The 13,425-nt window shown below is 41.4% G+C and overlaps 1 protein-coding gene across 1 annotated transcript; it reads right to left on the reverse strand.

Annotated features, from left to right (window-relative positions):
- Positions 1–1,631: 1,631 nt before the first annotated feature.
- On the reverse strand, positions 1,632–13,403 carry LOC308057033 (granzyme A-like). Its single transcript, XM_080373122.1, has 5 exons — positions 8,920–13,403; positions 8,691–8,832; positions 5,929–6,076; positions 3,294–3,560; positions 1,632–2,574 (listed from the first exon to the last, which is right to left on the reverse strand). Exons 1-5 carry the CDS (start codon positions 8,978–8,980, stop codon positions 2,413–2,415), a joined length of 780 nt encoding a protein of 259 aa, XP_080229248.1. The 5' UTR covers positions 8,981–13,403; the 3' UTR covers positions 1,632–2,412.
- Between the last annotated feature and the right edge of the window lie 22 nt (positions 13,404–13,425).

Raw genomic sequence — 13,425 nt, forward strand, 5'->3', positions numbered from 1 at the left:
ACAGTGCAATAGATGTACAGCCAAAAGAAGTACAAAACACCAGCCACTACTGCCCAAGGTCAGATTGAAGGTAAGGGCTAAAGCTAACTTCCACCTGCATCCCTGTGTGATGTGTGAATACGAGTTGTCAGCCCCCTCTATTGGACAGAAAACCATCAGCCGTATGTCAGCCCTGTATGCTCTACATAACACCATACATCCATCCCATGTCAGTGCCGTATGTCGTGTCTCTGCATGGCCCAGTCAGCCTTGGGGGCTGCTCTGTGCCCAAATCCGGCTGTGTGAGGAGCAGGCGACAAGCAAGTCAGGCTTCTCAGCAAATAATCCTTAAGAAATATCGCTTACCTGAAAAACCTCAGTAAAAGCAAGGATAGATGCAAATGTCTGACAGAGAAGTCCAACCCAGCAGAGACCAAGCTGCAAAGCACAAGTGTAGATAGGAGTCCAGCCCTGGCCAAGGGCTGAAGGATTCTCGGGTCAGGACTCCTTTAATCCACTCAGAAATTTCCAGTAAAGATAAAAACAGATAGTATGGGAAAGCTGGTCTAGTACTAGAAGCCAGTATTTGGAAACTGGGAGGTGGTGTGCAGGGGGACACCTCACAGGCACCCAGAGATTAGCGCTGAGGCCTGACAGGTTAAAAGAGAAAAGCCTAGATGTCCCTTACAGAAGGAAAGTAGAATTGCAAATGCTGTGCTAGAAACAACTGGAATCTACAGTAAACTCTGCCAGGGGCTGCTGAATATGGGCTCCTCTCAGTCTAGTAAGAATGCGTTCTTAGCTTAATTTTGCCAGGCCTTGTGGGTGTCTGTTACTGTGAAACCATAACACACCGGGGGCTGCTCTGTGGCTTTCCCACTCTCAGCTCAGTTCTGAGACCCAGCCTGGCAGCGCCTTCAGCAGGGAGCGACACTGGCAGTCACCTCCCTTAGCCAACACTCATCCTTTTCCTTTAGGACTTTCGCCTACCGCCGGCTGCAGAACCAGCTTTTCCACTGCGGCTTTCACAGGAGCTGCCCCAGCACAGAACTGCGGGGCACGCTGCGCCCTGCTGCGAAACCTCTGCCGCCCCCGGCCCAGGCCGCCCCTCACCCAGGGGGGTGCACGGGCAGCCGCTGTCTCAAGACACAGGGGTTTCAGCACCAGCGATGACTTCCCTCCTGTTGTGTGTGGAAAGGATAAAGACTGTGCTGCCTCAGGGTAAACAGAAATTGAGTCAGGGTCACTGCTTAGCTCACTGCTCCTGCACCCCCCTGGGGACAGGCCAAGGCCAGGCTGGGACATCAGCCTGGGGGCAGAGAGAGACCCCCAGCTGAAAAGTGTTAACAGTGGTATATTATATTTCCCACTTTTATATCACTTCCCCCTTATTCCTCATTTTTTTCCCAGTTTCTGTATTCCAGAGTCAATTCTTACTGTCATCTTCTAAGATCTCCCTTCCCATGACCTTCAGTGAGAACTGAATGAAGCCCCCATACACCACATCATTTATCGCACCATGGCTAACCACCAACCCAACTTCGCAGTGTCCATTTGCTCCTTTACCTGCACAGCTGTTATGAGACTGGGCTTTGCTCTGCCCAGTGCAGTGACACAGCTGCTGGTCAATAATCAAGGCCAGTATGTTGATGTGTTGAAGTTATTTATCCATGCCTGCGTGATGTCCCAAAGTTTACAGTATTTGGTACATAGTAATGCAGTAACCAAAGAAGCAGAGAAGCGCTGCAGATGTTCCCTTCCAAACTGTTGGCAAAAACAGATCGATATCTGACAGAAGTATAATTACTCCCATTACAATCAGTATTTATAATTTTTCAACAGACTATTCACTGAAAGGGTGAGATCATGAACTAAGCTGTGAGAAGAGAGGATTTTGTTGATTTTAACACTAAAAAAAATGGGGACAATAATCTAGAAAATAAAATTTTTATCCCACTCATAATGGAAGATTAATTGGGAAAATGTTCATTTTTTTAATACTTTATGAAAATTAATTTAGTTAAGTAAATATTTAGTAATGGAGAATGTAAGTACTTGGTTTTGAGTAATATCATAGCAAAAATATCTGAACATTTAAAGGCTTTTGTTTTGTTTCTTCTCATTCAGCAGACATATCATTCATTATCAGTCTGAAATTTAATTTTTCTGTAAGTACAGATTCAAAAATTTTGCCTCATCCCAGGCACAACAAATAAGGTGAGCAGTACTTTCCCATCACACTAAGAAGTTGGGTGAAGTCCAATACAAATTCTATTACTGAAGAGGCAGTTTCCTACGAAAGATGAGTAAATATGTTATCTGTCCAAAGGGGAACATTTTAACTGTTCTCATAAAACTATGGCGGTGCAAAGCTGTAAAGCTGGGAGATACTTTTTAAAGGTGGTGCACTTTATTAAAACTATCTTGCCTGCCTCATGGATCTCTGTGAAGGGAAACTATTTTTGTTATCCAGTCAACATATTTTTCAGTCAGTCGTGTATAAACTCCAGGCATGTTTCTTCTTCCACATCTTCCTCCAAAAGAAACAATCCCACTGTATTGACCGGCACAGATTAACGGCCCACCTGAATCTCCCTAGAACACAAAATAGAAGTAACTATCAATGTGTGTTCATTGTTCTCCAGAGGAGCATACAGTACCACCTGCAGTGCATAAGCATCTCCGGTAACGTGGCTTCTAACCTGTTCCAACCTATGAAATGTATAAGCTGGCTTGCATCACTTCATGGTAGTTGGGTGAGGTATAAGGAGAGGTTGCTTTTCCAGCCCAGGGGAGCCTTTGATATAATTGTTGTAAATCAGCACAGTGCTATCATAATTCTATTTTAAAAGGTATCTTTCTGATGTTGGTATAAACTGATTCTCCTTCTTTAGCAACAGGCCCTTCTGGACTCATCACAGAAGACATCAAAAGCAAGATCCAAACAGCACTTTTGAGTGTAAAGTTATTTCTGTACTATTCAGATGTTGACATCTGGAAAGGATCAGATGATTCAGACCCTGGAAGTTCTTTTTCTCTGACAAGTACCTGTGGTGCCTAAGAAGAGCACCTTAGCTAAAGAAATGCACCTGAACTGAGAGAATCCTAGACTCAAATTCCCATACTCTTAATCTTGTGTACCTAAACTATGCAAAGTTTTAACACTTCTTTTTCACAGCAATGAAGTTTCTTACAAATGTGGTTAAAATCACTGTAAATCTGATCAGCATCATTAAGTGTCTGGCACTGCTTTGTTACTAGCGAAAAGCATACCCTTGTTAAAAGCACATCCTCTTTGTAACTTTGCTTCTTACCTGGCAAGCATCTCTCTTGAAAAATTTGTTTTTCCCTGCAGCACACAACATGTTGCTGGTTATTTTTGCATTATTTCTATAGCTGTGCTTACAGCTTTTTCTATCAACAATTGCAATACTTGTTTCCTGAAGATATTTTGATGGCTTTCCTGAAGATGTGCGTCCCCAGCCGGCCACCTTGCACCTTGTGCCAGGTTTGATGTCTTCACAAGAGTCAGGCAGAGGCAAAAGTTGCACATATTTATTCAGCTGTGCAGTATCATTCAGCTGGAAAACAAAAAGAAAAATAAAGGCTTCCTTATGCAGAAAGGAAGGAAAGTATAATCTAGTTTCAACTGGCAATTATTCTCATTTTACCAATACTTTCCTTATAAATCACATTTCAATATTTAGGAACTGATCCTGAGTAAATTGTCCCTTTGCAAATCCAAAAGAATCTCCCTCATGTCTGTATAGCAATTCTCTATCCACAGCAGTACTCATGAGTTCAAGCCCAGCTTTGCATTGATTACAGTAGGAAATTAAAAACCTGCACAGGAGTTGGGCTGTTGGATCTATGTCCTATTGGAGAACCAAATTTGCCACTAAACTTGTGTGTTGAAATCAGACTCTGTTGTTTGACTGATATCCAGAAAAATCTCAAAGCATGGTACAATGTACCCAGTAACAAAGATGAAAGCAAAAGCTATAACTAATTAGACATGGCAGCAGCAACATAGCTGGGGAAAAATGAGATCTTGAACTCTTCAGATTGCCAAGTTTTTGCTCTGAAAGATTCAAAAGGGCCTAAATGATCCAAACTGTTTTGTTGGCCTTTACCTGATAGATTCATCCTTCAGCAGAGGCCAGTTTAAGCCTGTAAATTAAAACACAGCCAAACACTAACACACTCTCAATGTCCCTGGTAAGGGCTCACAGCTACTGAACAGACATTTTCTGTTTTACACATGATCAGCACACCATGATTCATTTTACAGGTGGTTATACACGTTGCTGAATGGTTATCAGTTAAATGATTCTGGCTTTATACATTTTTTAACAGGCATTCTTAAAAAATCACAAGTTTATCCTAAAAATTCTTATGCTTTATTATCACCTGTGCTGGTGGGAACTTCCCAAGATGGCAAGTTAATCCCAAGTCACTTAGTACTCCATTACAGCAGAACCACAGAGATGGGAGATGAGCCCGAGTGCCAACACTATCCATGCTCCTTGTCAAATTCAGACAAAGGATTTTATGATATCCATGTCATTCTGCAACACAGTTGTAACTTTCAGCTCTATAAATATTACTTCTTAGCAATCCGTTTGGGTATTGTGACCACAAATAACATGGTGCCTCTGGTAAGTTGGTGGTGGCCACAGAAGCCAGTGAAATGAATCTGTGTGCCTTGACAATGAGGCAGATGGAGAATACTCACTAACATCTGGGGAAAGGAGCTTCTCTCACTTGGGCAGTGGTAAGTCGCTGGAGACATGTATGTCTGTAAATGCTCCAGCTAGTTCCAGAAAGGGACATTGCTAGTTTCCTCCCTGTCACTGTCATATCAAACTGGTGATACCATCTAAATATTAGAAATAAGGTTCAAGTAAGTCATCGCTTCCTTTTCCAGATAATTCCACCAATTATTTCAGAAGTGTGGCAATATACATAATATACTGTACTTAGTCAATTATTTTAAATATACATATTGGTCCTTTACATAAAATTGTTTCTTATTACAGACATAACATTAAAGCATAGCCTGAATAAAGACCCATCCAAGATCGCGTAGGCATTGTACTGAAGTCATGAGATGTTTCTAAATGTACAGGCAAGATAATGTGCAAACCTTGCCTTTCTCAGGGACTTTGGATTGGCACTGCAACTGCTGGTACCATGAAGGCAGTCCTCCAGCACCATTTGACCATCCACAGGTTTCCTGCATAAAGATTGCCCTCTGCCTATTCAAAACACCCATGGATGCCTCCATGTCAATCTCAGTGCTGGATTAATGGAGTTCTCAGTGCAAGGACACATGAGGCATGAGCCAGCTCGAGCAGGAGCTGGTATGCAGGAAATTCTCACAACCTTGCCCTACTTTGGCCTCCAGGATCATGACGTTGGGATGTTAGTGAGGGCATCTTTCCATGCTTCATTCTGCAGTGTCCTGAACCTTCCTTATTATGTGACCATTCTGTGCTCCTAGAGCTGAATTCATTTATGTCCTGTGTTATCCATACTTTTACTTTATGTTGTTACCCCAAATAATTATCAGTAAGTTTGATTCCCATTTTTGCTTAGTCCAGCACAAGGTATCCCTTTGGGATAGAGATATAACCCAGACTCCATTGCATGTATGACTTCAGCACTGTCTTTGAAAAATTACTGAAGAATGTGTTTGGGGGTTTTGGAGTGTTTGCTGCAGTAAGTGGGTTAAAGGGAGTTCCAGAGCACAGAATGGGCTTGAAATGTGATCCCTGCTCACAGTGCCAGTGATCTTGTAACCTTATCTAGATTAGTACAACCAAAAGCAGGATGTTCTGTGATAGTGTTAAGCTATCTAAACAATGCACTCTTTGACATCAAAGAATAGCCAAAATGGTCATCAGCACCATTCCTTTTATAATGATACAACAGTAATTAACACAATACCTTGAGAAGCATTATATCATTTTCCTTGGAAGACCCATCATACTGAGGATTAGGAAAGTAGTGCATAACCTCAAATATCTGCTGATCTTTTTCAGCAATGGATGGCCGATGGGCTCCAAGAACAACTCTAGCTTCTGATTTGCTTAATCTGCAATTTAAAGAAAGTACAGGGAGAGAAGGTCATTACTGGAACTAGGCAACTTCTCTCAAGAAAATCAAAAGACACATAACATAATACAGTTTTCTTTTACAACCACATGATTAAAACATATGGAGGGATATTGTTCATTTTGATGTTTTGACATGACCTTGTATTTTCCTCTACAAAGTAACATTTCTTTTTGTAAATCTAGTTTGGTAAAATAATGGTGTGATAGCTGACCTTTGAAGATTTCCAGAGTTTAAAATTAGTTTAATTTAAAAGCCTACTGAATTTTTAAAGACAGTCCCTTGCAAAAGGGCTGCTGCTACTGATGCCTTTCATTGATCTTTTAATGGTCTCCTTTGGACTCACGACATAATCCTGCAAAGGACTAAACATGCCGGACTCATAGCATGTAGGTTGTCTTGCTGACATCACTGGGATGTCAAAACACACATTGACACTCAGTACTCATTCCAAGCATTATGCATACATGTAAGTGCTCCACTGAAGTGGACATCTTTAATATTGATAAGAGTTTTGTCTTTAACTTCACTAAATTCACAGGATTCAGCCTATTAGGGAAGAAGGACGGGTGTTAAGACAACCCTATAGTGAATATTAAAAAGGGAGACTGTCAAAACCCAAAGAGAGTTTTAAGTCCAGTTCCTACTAATAAACAGTAAGAGCTAAGCAACTCATGAGTCTCCCTCTCCCCCAAGCACTCTGAGTATCATCAGAAATGTATTCATTAGAGGTTGTCTTTCATCATTTTGCCCTACTAAATTTAACGCAGCCCAGTAAGATGACATTGCCAGAAGACATACTGCTGGTTTCCTGTGCTTCATCTTCAGAACACAATCTCACTACACACAGGACAACTTATTCAAGCTGGAACAAACAAAAAAAAGTTATTTTCTTTATTCCAGCTGCATGTCTTACTGAAAGATAAAATTAATTTATTTGTATGTGAATGTTTGCTTGTGAAAACAGCTACAAAGGCAGTGCTGGATCCAAAAAAGTTCTGGGTTTATCTACAGAGCACACTTACACAGTCAGAATTATACAAGACTCACCGAACTCCATCCTGGGACTATTTCATGTATAATCCCCAACAGAGGTGCAACTGCTGGACTTGCACAAAGCCCAGGCAATCAGCTACTATGTATACAGAGATGCTTGGGAGGAAAAGGAAAAAAAAAAAAAAACAACCAAAAAACCAACTGCCACCTCATCCAGGTCTGTGATAGGTTTTTGGCAGGCCACACAGAAATTCATGTTGCTGGGTTCATGCTATCTTGTATAAGACAAAAATTGATTATCACATAATATCCATTAGTTAGGAAGGCTTACATGCACTGTAATTGGATCTGGTAAGAGCAGTCTAGACATAACATAGAGGTGAGAGGGTTTTGCATGGTCATCATCATACAAGTCAGGAGAAGACCAGACAGATGTTTTTCAGATTGCCCCAGTGACAAAGACTTTAAGTCAGCCCAAACTAATGTGCTTGTTAGAAAACCAAACCAGTGACAAGAAGACACTCTCCACAGGACCAGAGACAACTAGTGCCCTTTCCACTAAATAGCTTCCAAATCTGAATTTTTATAACCATAACAGACTGGATGTCTCCGGCCCATTGACTGAAGAGTGAGAGACCCCAACTCCCATCAAAAACTCCCTTAATTCCAAAGAGGAAGGCTTGGCTTTTGTTTTGTAATTGTCCAAAAAACACATGCCAGGTGTGAATATGTCTACCCTTACAAAAATGCAAACAAATTTGATTCAGCTGAACAAGTGCGACAGTCAAATTACTCATTTAGAAAGAAGGAGCTGTGTCCTCTATTTCAGACTAACTGATGGAAGAAGGCTGGCTGAGCTGCCCACGCTGTGTTTGAGGAGGTCAAGTTTGCCCACGTTTATTGTAATTGGTTTGCTTTTAGTTCCTCAAAATATGGGGAGGGGGGCAGGGGAATGGAGAACTAAAACACAATTTTGAGAATATTTTAGCAAAACCAGGGCATTTTACTTCCCAACGTGAACAGCAGGTGTCCTCCTTACCCTGAGCCAGCTGTTCAACATCTGTGCCAGTCTTGGGGTATTGCACCTGGGGAAGGGGTGCTTGTGCTCACATTTGACTTGTCAAAAGGACAAAGCTCCTTGTTACAGTCATGACTGACATTCAGGTTTTGTGAGCCCAAGTCACGTAAATGGCAGGAATAGTGTTTCCACCTAATCTAGCTTCATCTCTCAGGCTGTTTTGAGGCTTAATCCCAGGCACACAGGTAAGATAAATTTAAAGGACTTTGAAATATACCCCCATCTCTAAGACATTGCTGTTTCAGATGCATAAATAATGAATTTGGTCTTTTATCAATGCAGTCTTTATGCTGTAACACTGGCAGGATATGACTAATTAAGGTAATGGCACACAATGCAGATCAGTAGTTTACAAAACAACATAAAACAGAATAACAAAGTTCATAGATCAGTTTAGTGAGAGAACTGCAGCTTTTCACAATCCTTTAAAAATCAGTATCTACCTTTCTTTCCTTACAGGCTTGCACACCATGCCCCACCTCAATGAAGAGTCAAAATTGCCCCAGTATAAGATACTTACTCACAGTGCGCAGCTGTCAAAACCCATTGCTTTTCCACAAGAGCTCCTCCACACACAGTTAAATCCTTTCTCTGGATAGCAGCCATGTAAGGCCACGAATGAGGACGCACAACATGTCCTCCGATAATGTCCATGCAGCCATCTGAAATGCAACAGAAGTGCAATTATGTTATGTGTTATCCATAAAACTTGGGAATTTGGATGTTTTTATCCTTAGATGAATATTTACATCTCAGGGGTAGGATAACAGCAATTAGAGAGAACAGGAGAACTGACAGGTGGCTTGTCATAGCTGCTGCTATTTACTTAGGAAAGCAGGGTAAGTTATGATACAGTCCTTTCTATTTAAATGCTCCCTACAGGAAATAGTGGTTGAAAGGTTTTATGACTAGTTCCCTCCCTTGAAATTTCCATTTACATCATTAATATTGTAATATTTAACTGAAGTTTCATCTCGTTAGGTTCTTTCTTCAAGTTTCTTGAATCCCTAACACGTGTCAATATTAATAATGATCTAAGTCTTACAAGAACTTCAGTAGCCCTTCATCACAGGTACTATATTACAAAACAAGAACATGAGAAAATTCCTGAGCATTACATACAATCAACATGTAATAAAACCTAAGTGTCTCCAGAATTCAATGTTCTTTTGACTTTGAAGGTAAAAAAATAAATAAATGTGAGAAGAGTGAAATTTGCCATCATCAAGCTTGTGACTACGTGTGAGAACAAATACAAGGGCCACCTGAAAAAACTTCACAGAACACCAGTGTGAGGGAAAACTCAGAGCATGAGAAGTACAAAAGTCATTGCCAAACTGTGGACCAAGTACACCACCAGCCAGCAGAATCATACTGCCCAGGTAATATTTTCAGTTGAAAGACTTGAAAAGATTCATACCTTAATTTTATGAGAGACACTGAGAATTGGCAGACATCTGTTGTCTGATAAGCTTAGGAATGCCTGGCACAAAAGACAAGCTACACACATGGAAGGCAGAGCAATTTGTATTTTCTTAGCAATAATTTTTGAGGGTGCAGGATTCAGATGCAGAAAACCCTAGAGTGTGTATGTGTCAAACGCAAACAAAGTATCTAATCAGTGGTCACAAGAAAAAGACAAAAAGACACAGTGGTGGGAAAGACATTTCTGTACTGAAAACCTCTGTGCCTGCAGCTTTATTTTGCATGCCTTGCTGGTAAACCACTACAAAAAAACAGCATGCTCTTCTGTGAAGAAATTTGAAAACCTGCTATCATCTGAAGTACCTTTAGAAAAAATCAGAAATGTAATGCCCAATATAGCTAATTCTCATTTTTATTCAAGAGTTACGAGAATGGCAGCTCTCCAGATTGCTGAATGAGATTACAGCATAGAAATGCTTATTTCTGTGGCACAGAATCTTACTAGTTACAACCCAGTTTGAAAACACACACACAATGCAACGCAATGTAACACATTCCATATTTCAGAAGACTCTTCCCACAGCTCTTTTAAAAGAAAACCTGTGACTTTTAGAATTCAGCAGCTCATAAAACAGTCAGCTCTAGTTACCCTAGAATCACTCTCCATCCTCCAACCAATACTGGGATTATTCACCCACCGGAGGTCACCTCTGCAAAGAGGGTCCTAAAGGCATGTTTGAGTAGTTTAGGGCTTTGCCCTCCCACTAGGTGGCTAGCTCAGAAAGCAGCATAAGAGACAAAATCGGCAACAGATCCATGTTCTGACCAGACAGAAGGCTTATGTTTCCAGAGCATTATATCTAATGCTGGATTCTTCCTGCCAAGTACATTAAACTTCACAGAAGTAACACCAATTTGCTACAAGGCTTTGAGGACTCTCTGAGTTAACTACATCTACCTGTATTTCTGTGTTTCAGCATTTTCCTCTGATATCACACAGTAAATAGATGGAAATAGAGAAGCTGAGCAAATAGTCAAGGCAGGAAAGACAACAGATAAACATCATGAGACACTGGTAGCAACAAAGAGAGTAAAATAGGTATCCCTAGCATATGTCCTGTCCCTCCTCCAGCAAGTCGCTGGGAGTGTGTCCCCCAGCCACTGAGGGATGTGTCCAGACAAACACACTGGAGTGGGGTTGGGGATGGAATAGTCCAGGGAGGAGACAGAAAGCACCCCAGCTCTGCCTCGCTGTGCTCCGAGCGGCTGTCTGCTCTGCACCACTCTCCTGCCCTCCCTTCCCCAGCTCTGTGGCTGAACTAAGACACTGTCTGAACCAGGGCACCCAGTGCCTCTGGAAGATTTAGAGCTGGAGCTTAGATTGGTCTCCTAAAATCACGCCTGATGTTCACCTTTAGCACCACAGAAAGCAGCATGAAGGGAAAAGGAACACAGTCACCGCAGAAGCAAAATGATCAGAATTACTAAGCATGAGGTAAAGGACAGAAGCACTCGACACAGTACTGAACAGACTTGAAAGTGATCCACTGATCCATGGGCTTAATGCCCATAGCGAATTTCCTCAAAGGCAAAGGCTAGAAATAGAACCTGGGTAGGCTCGCTGTTCTGTTACTCAGGCAGTGGTTTCTGCTGAGAGAGGGGCTATGCCTCCTGGGCACTGCAGGGAGAAAGGATAGAGCATTTTGTTTACACATCACTCCTCTTGAAGACCAATTGCTTGTGCAGCAAAGCTAATAAAAGAATTTGACAATGCACTCAAATAGAGAAGGAAGTTTTGCTTTGAGGTTTCCCTTTACATACAAAAGGTCAATAAAATCTAAACTTGACCATAAATTAAGTTATTGCCATAACCAAAGGAGTCCAGCCAACTTGCTGCACACCCTAAAATTTCATGTCAAATTTTCAGCCTCACCTACATAAGTTACAAGATGAAGGGGACACTGACAAAAGTATTTGGGTAGAAAACTAAAGGCTGATTATGTATATATCAATCTGATCTTTAATACCCACACAACCGATCTTAGCCCAGAATAAGCTTGCACAGAAAGCAATCGGTTATCATCGAACAGTAGTTTAGACTGCATATTCCTAACTGTAATTATCAATGTAAATGGGATCTCTCTGGATTAGAGGGAATTTTTTAAAAGGCAGGGGTATGCTAATACCTATGGAGTTACAGAAAAATATCTTTAGAAGTAGGATTTAGAAATAAATAGGAGTGCATTTAGATATTGAAAAAAAATGTAAACGGGCCATAGAATTGGTTTTAGATGGTGGCCATAGATCTATCTTAGTTGCCTGGAAAACATCTAGGAACATTTGCTCATCTTTTATTCTGTATGTCCCAAATAGTTTTTTCTTGAAAGCAGCTCACGTAAACGTAGGATGATACAAACCAAACCTCTTTTCACTAGACATGGCACCACATACAGGAATATATAAGGATGAATCACTGCAATACTATGAGTTTAAGCAGGTCTCAGTGTACAGGATTTTTGCCCACAGGTGCTCATCCTGATCATGTCTCTACATAGTCCAGAGAGGAAACAGCTTCAATATGGTAAGATTGCTAATTAAAATGTCATAAAATCTTTGTCTTTGGCAACTATTTATAAGTGACAAATGAAAGAGCAGTACCTGTGATACCTGGTGATACTGTGTTTGGGAGAACAGTGGAAAAAAAGAAAGCCAGTGCTACAAACTGCTGATAGCTACAGGGGCTGTGCAGGTATGAGGAGAAAAATGAAAGAAAATTAAAAGCTTGGTGTGGTTTTGCAGTGCACAAAGCTGTCACCATGTCATATAGATGACTGTCTGATGAGACACATCAGTGACAAAGAACTCTGCAATCTCTAAAAACAGCCCCACATCTGCCCTCTTCAGAGAAACCACCACCAATTACCCTCTGTCCCAGAAGGGAGGGTAACAGCAAATTTGGGCCAGCTGTCAGTCCGAGGCCTTCTACAGATAAAACTTATATCAGGTTGTGCCAACTGAGCTCAAAGATGTGACACAGCCAGAACATAGAAGTTTTCTGCAGGCTGACCGTAGCGGAGCCCAAGCCTTCAAGAAACCTTTCAGGCTGCGTGGTAGTGACACTTCACTGAATGTACCTAGTTAGTTAATAAAATATTTGATATTCCATATTATCTAATATTGATGGAAGTTATTTCTATTATTTGGGGTTATATCTGAAAGTGAGGAAACATGCCTTTACAAGGCTCTATTAAGATTTATTCAGTTCTCAGGACTCAATCCAGTCGCCTAAAACGAAGCAATTTAGAGACATTTGCGACACCCTGGGTGCAGGGCTGGCAAATCTGACATAGCACCTACAGAAGACCCCTGGATTTCTGTACCAGGAGGCAGACCTAAGACACCTTAAGACACTTTAAATGGCGTTATACCCTTAGCTCTAGGTCACTGAACCACACTCAGTGTTATATGGATGCTAATCCAGTGCAAAGCTGATGAGATAGGATCAGATGCTGAAAGGAGCAAACATCAGATTCCTTGGCCCTGAGGGGCTTCTGACTAGCACAGACAGCTCTCTAATGGGCAATGGGCTGGACTCATCTCAGCCCTGGAGGCCTGGGATGACTAGAATGAAACTATATGTCATGGGGACAACTGAATAAAGCATAAATTTATGTGAGCTGAGTCCCACTGGACTGGGGGGCTTAGCGGTTTGGTGGGTTTCACCCCAGTACTCATATATTCGCTCCCTGCAAATGCTATAGCGAAAACATGAAAGGGTGCAGACCCCATCTTCACACCACAAATGACTCAATTTCTCACTAACATCTCTG

This window comes from Falco punctatus (genome assembly GCF_963210335.1).
Source record: "Falco punctatus genome assembly, chromosome: Z".
NCBI classification, from domain to species: domain Eukaryota; kingdom Metazoa; phylum Chordata; class Aves; order Falconiformes; family Falconidae; genus Falco; species Falco punctatus.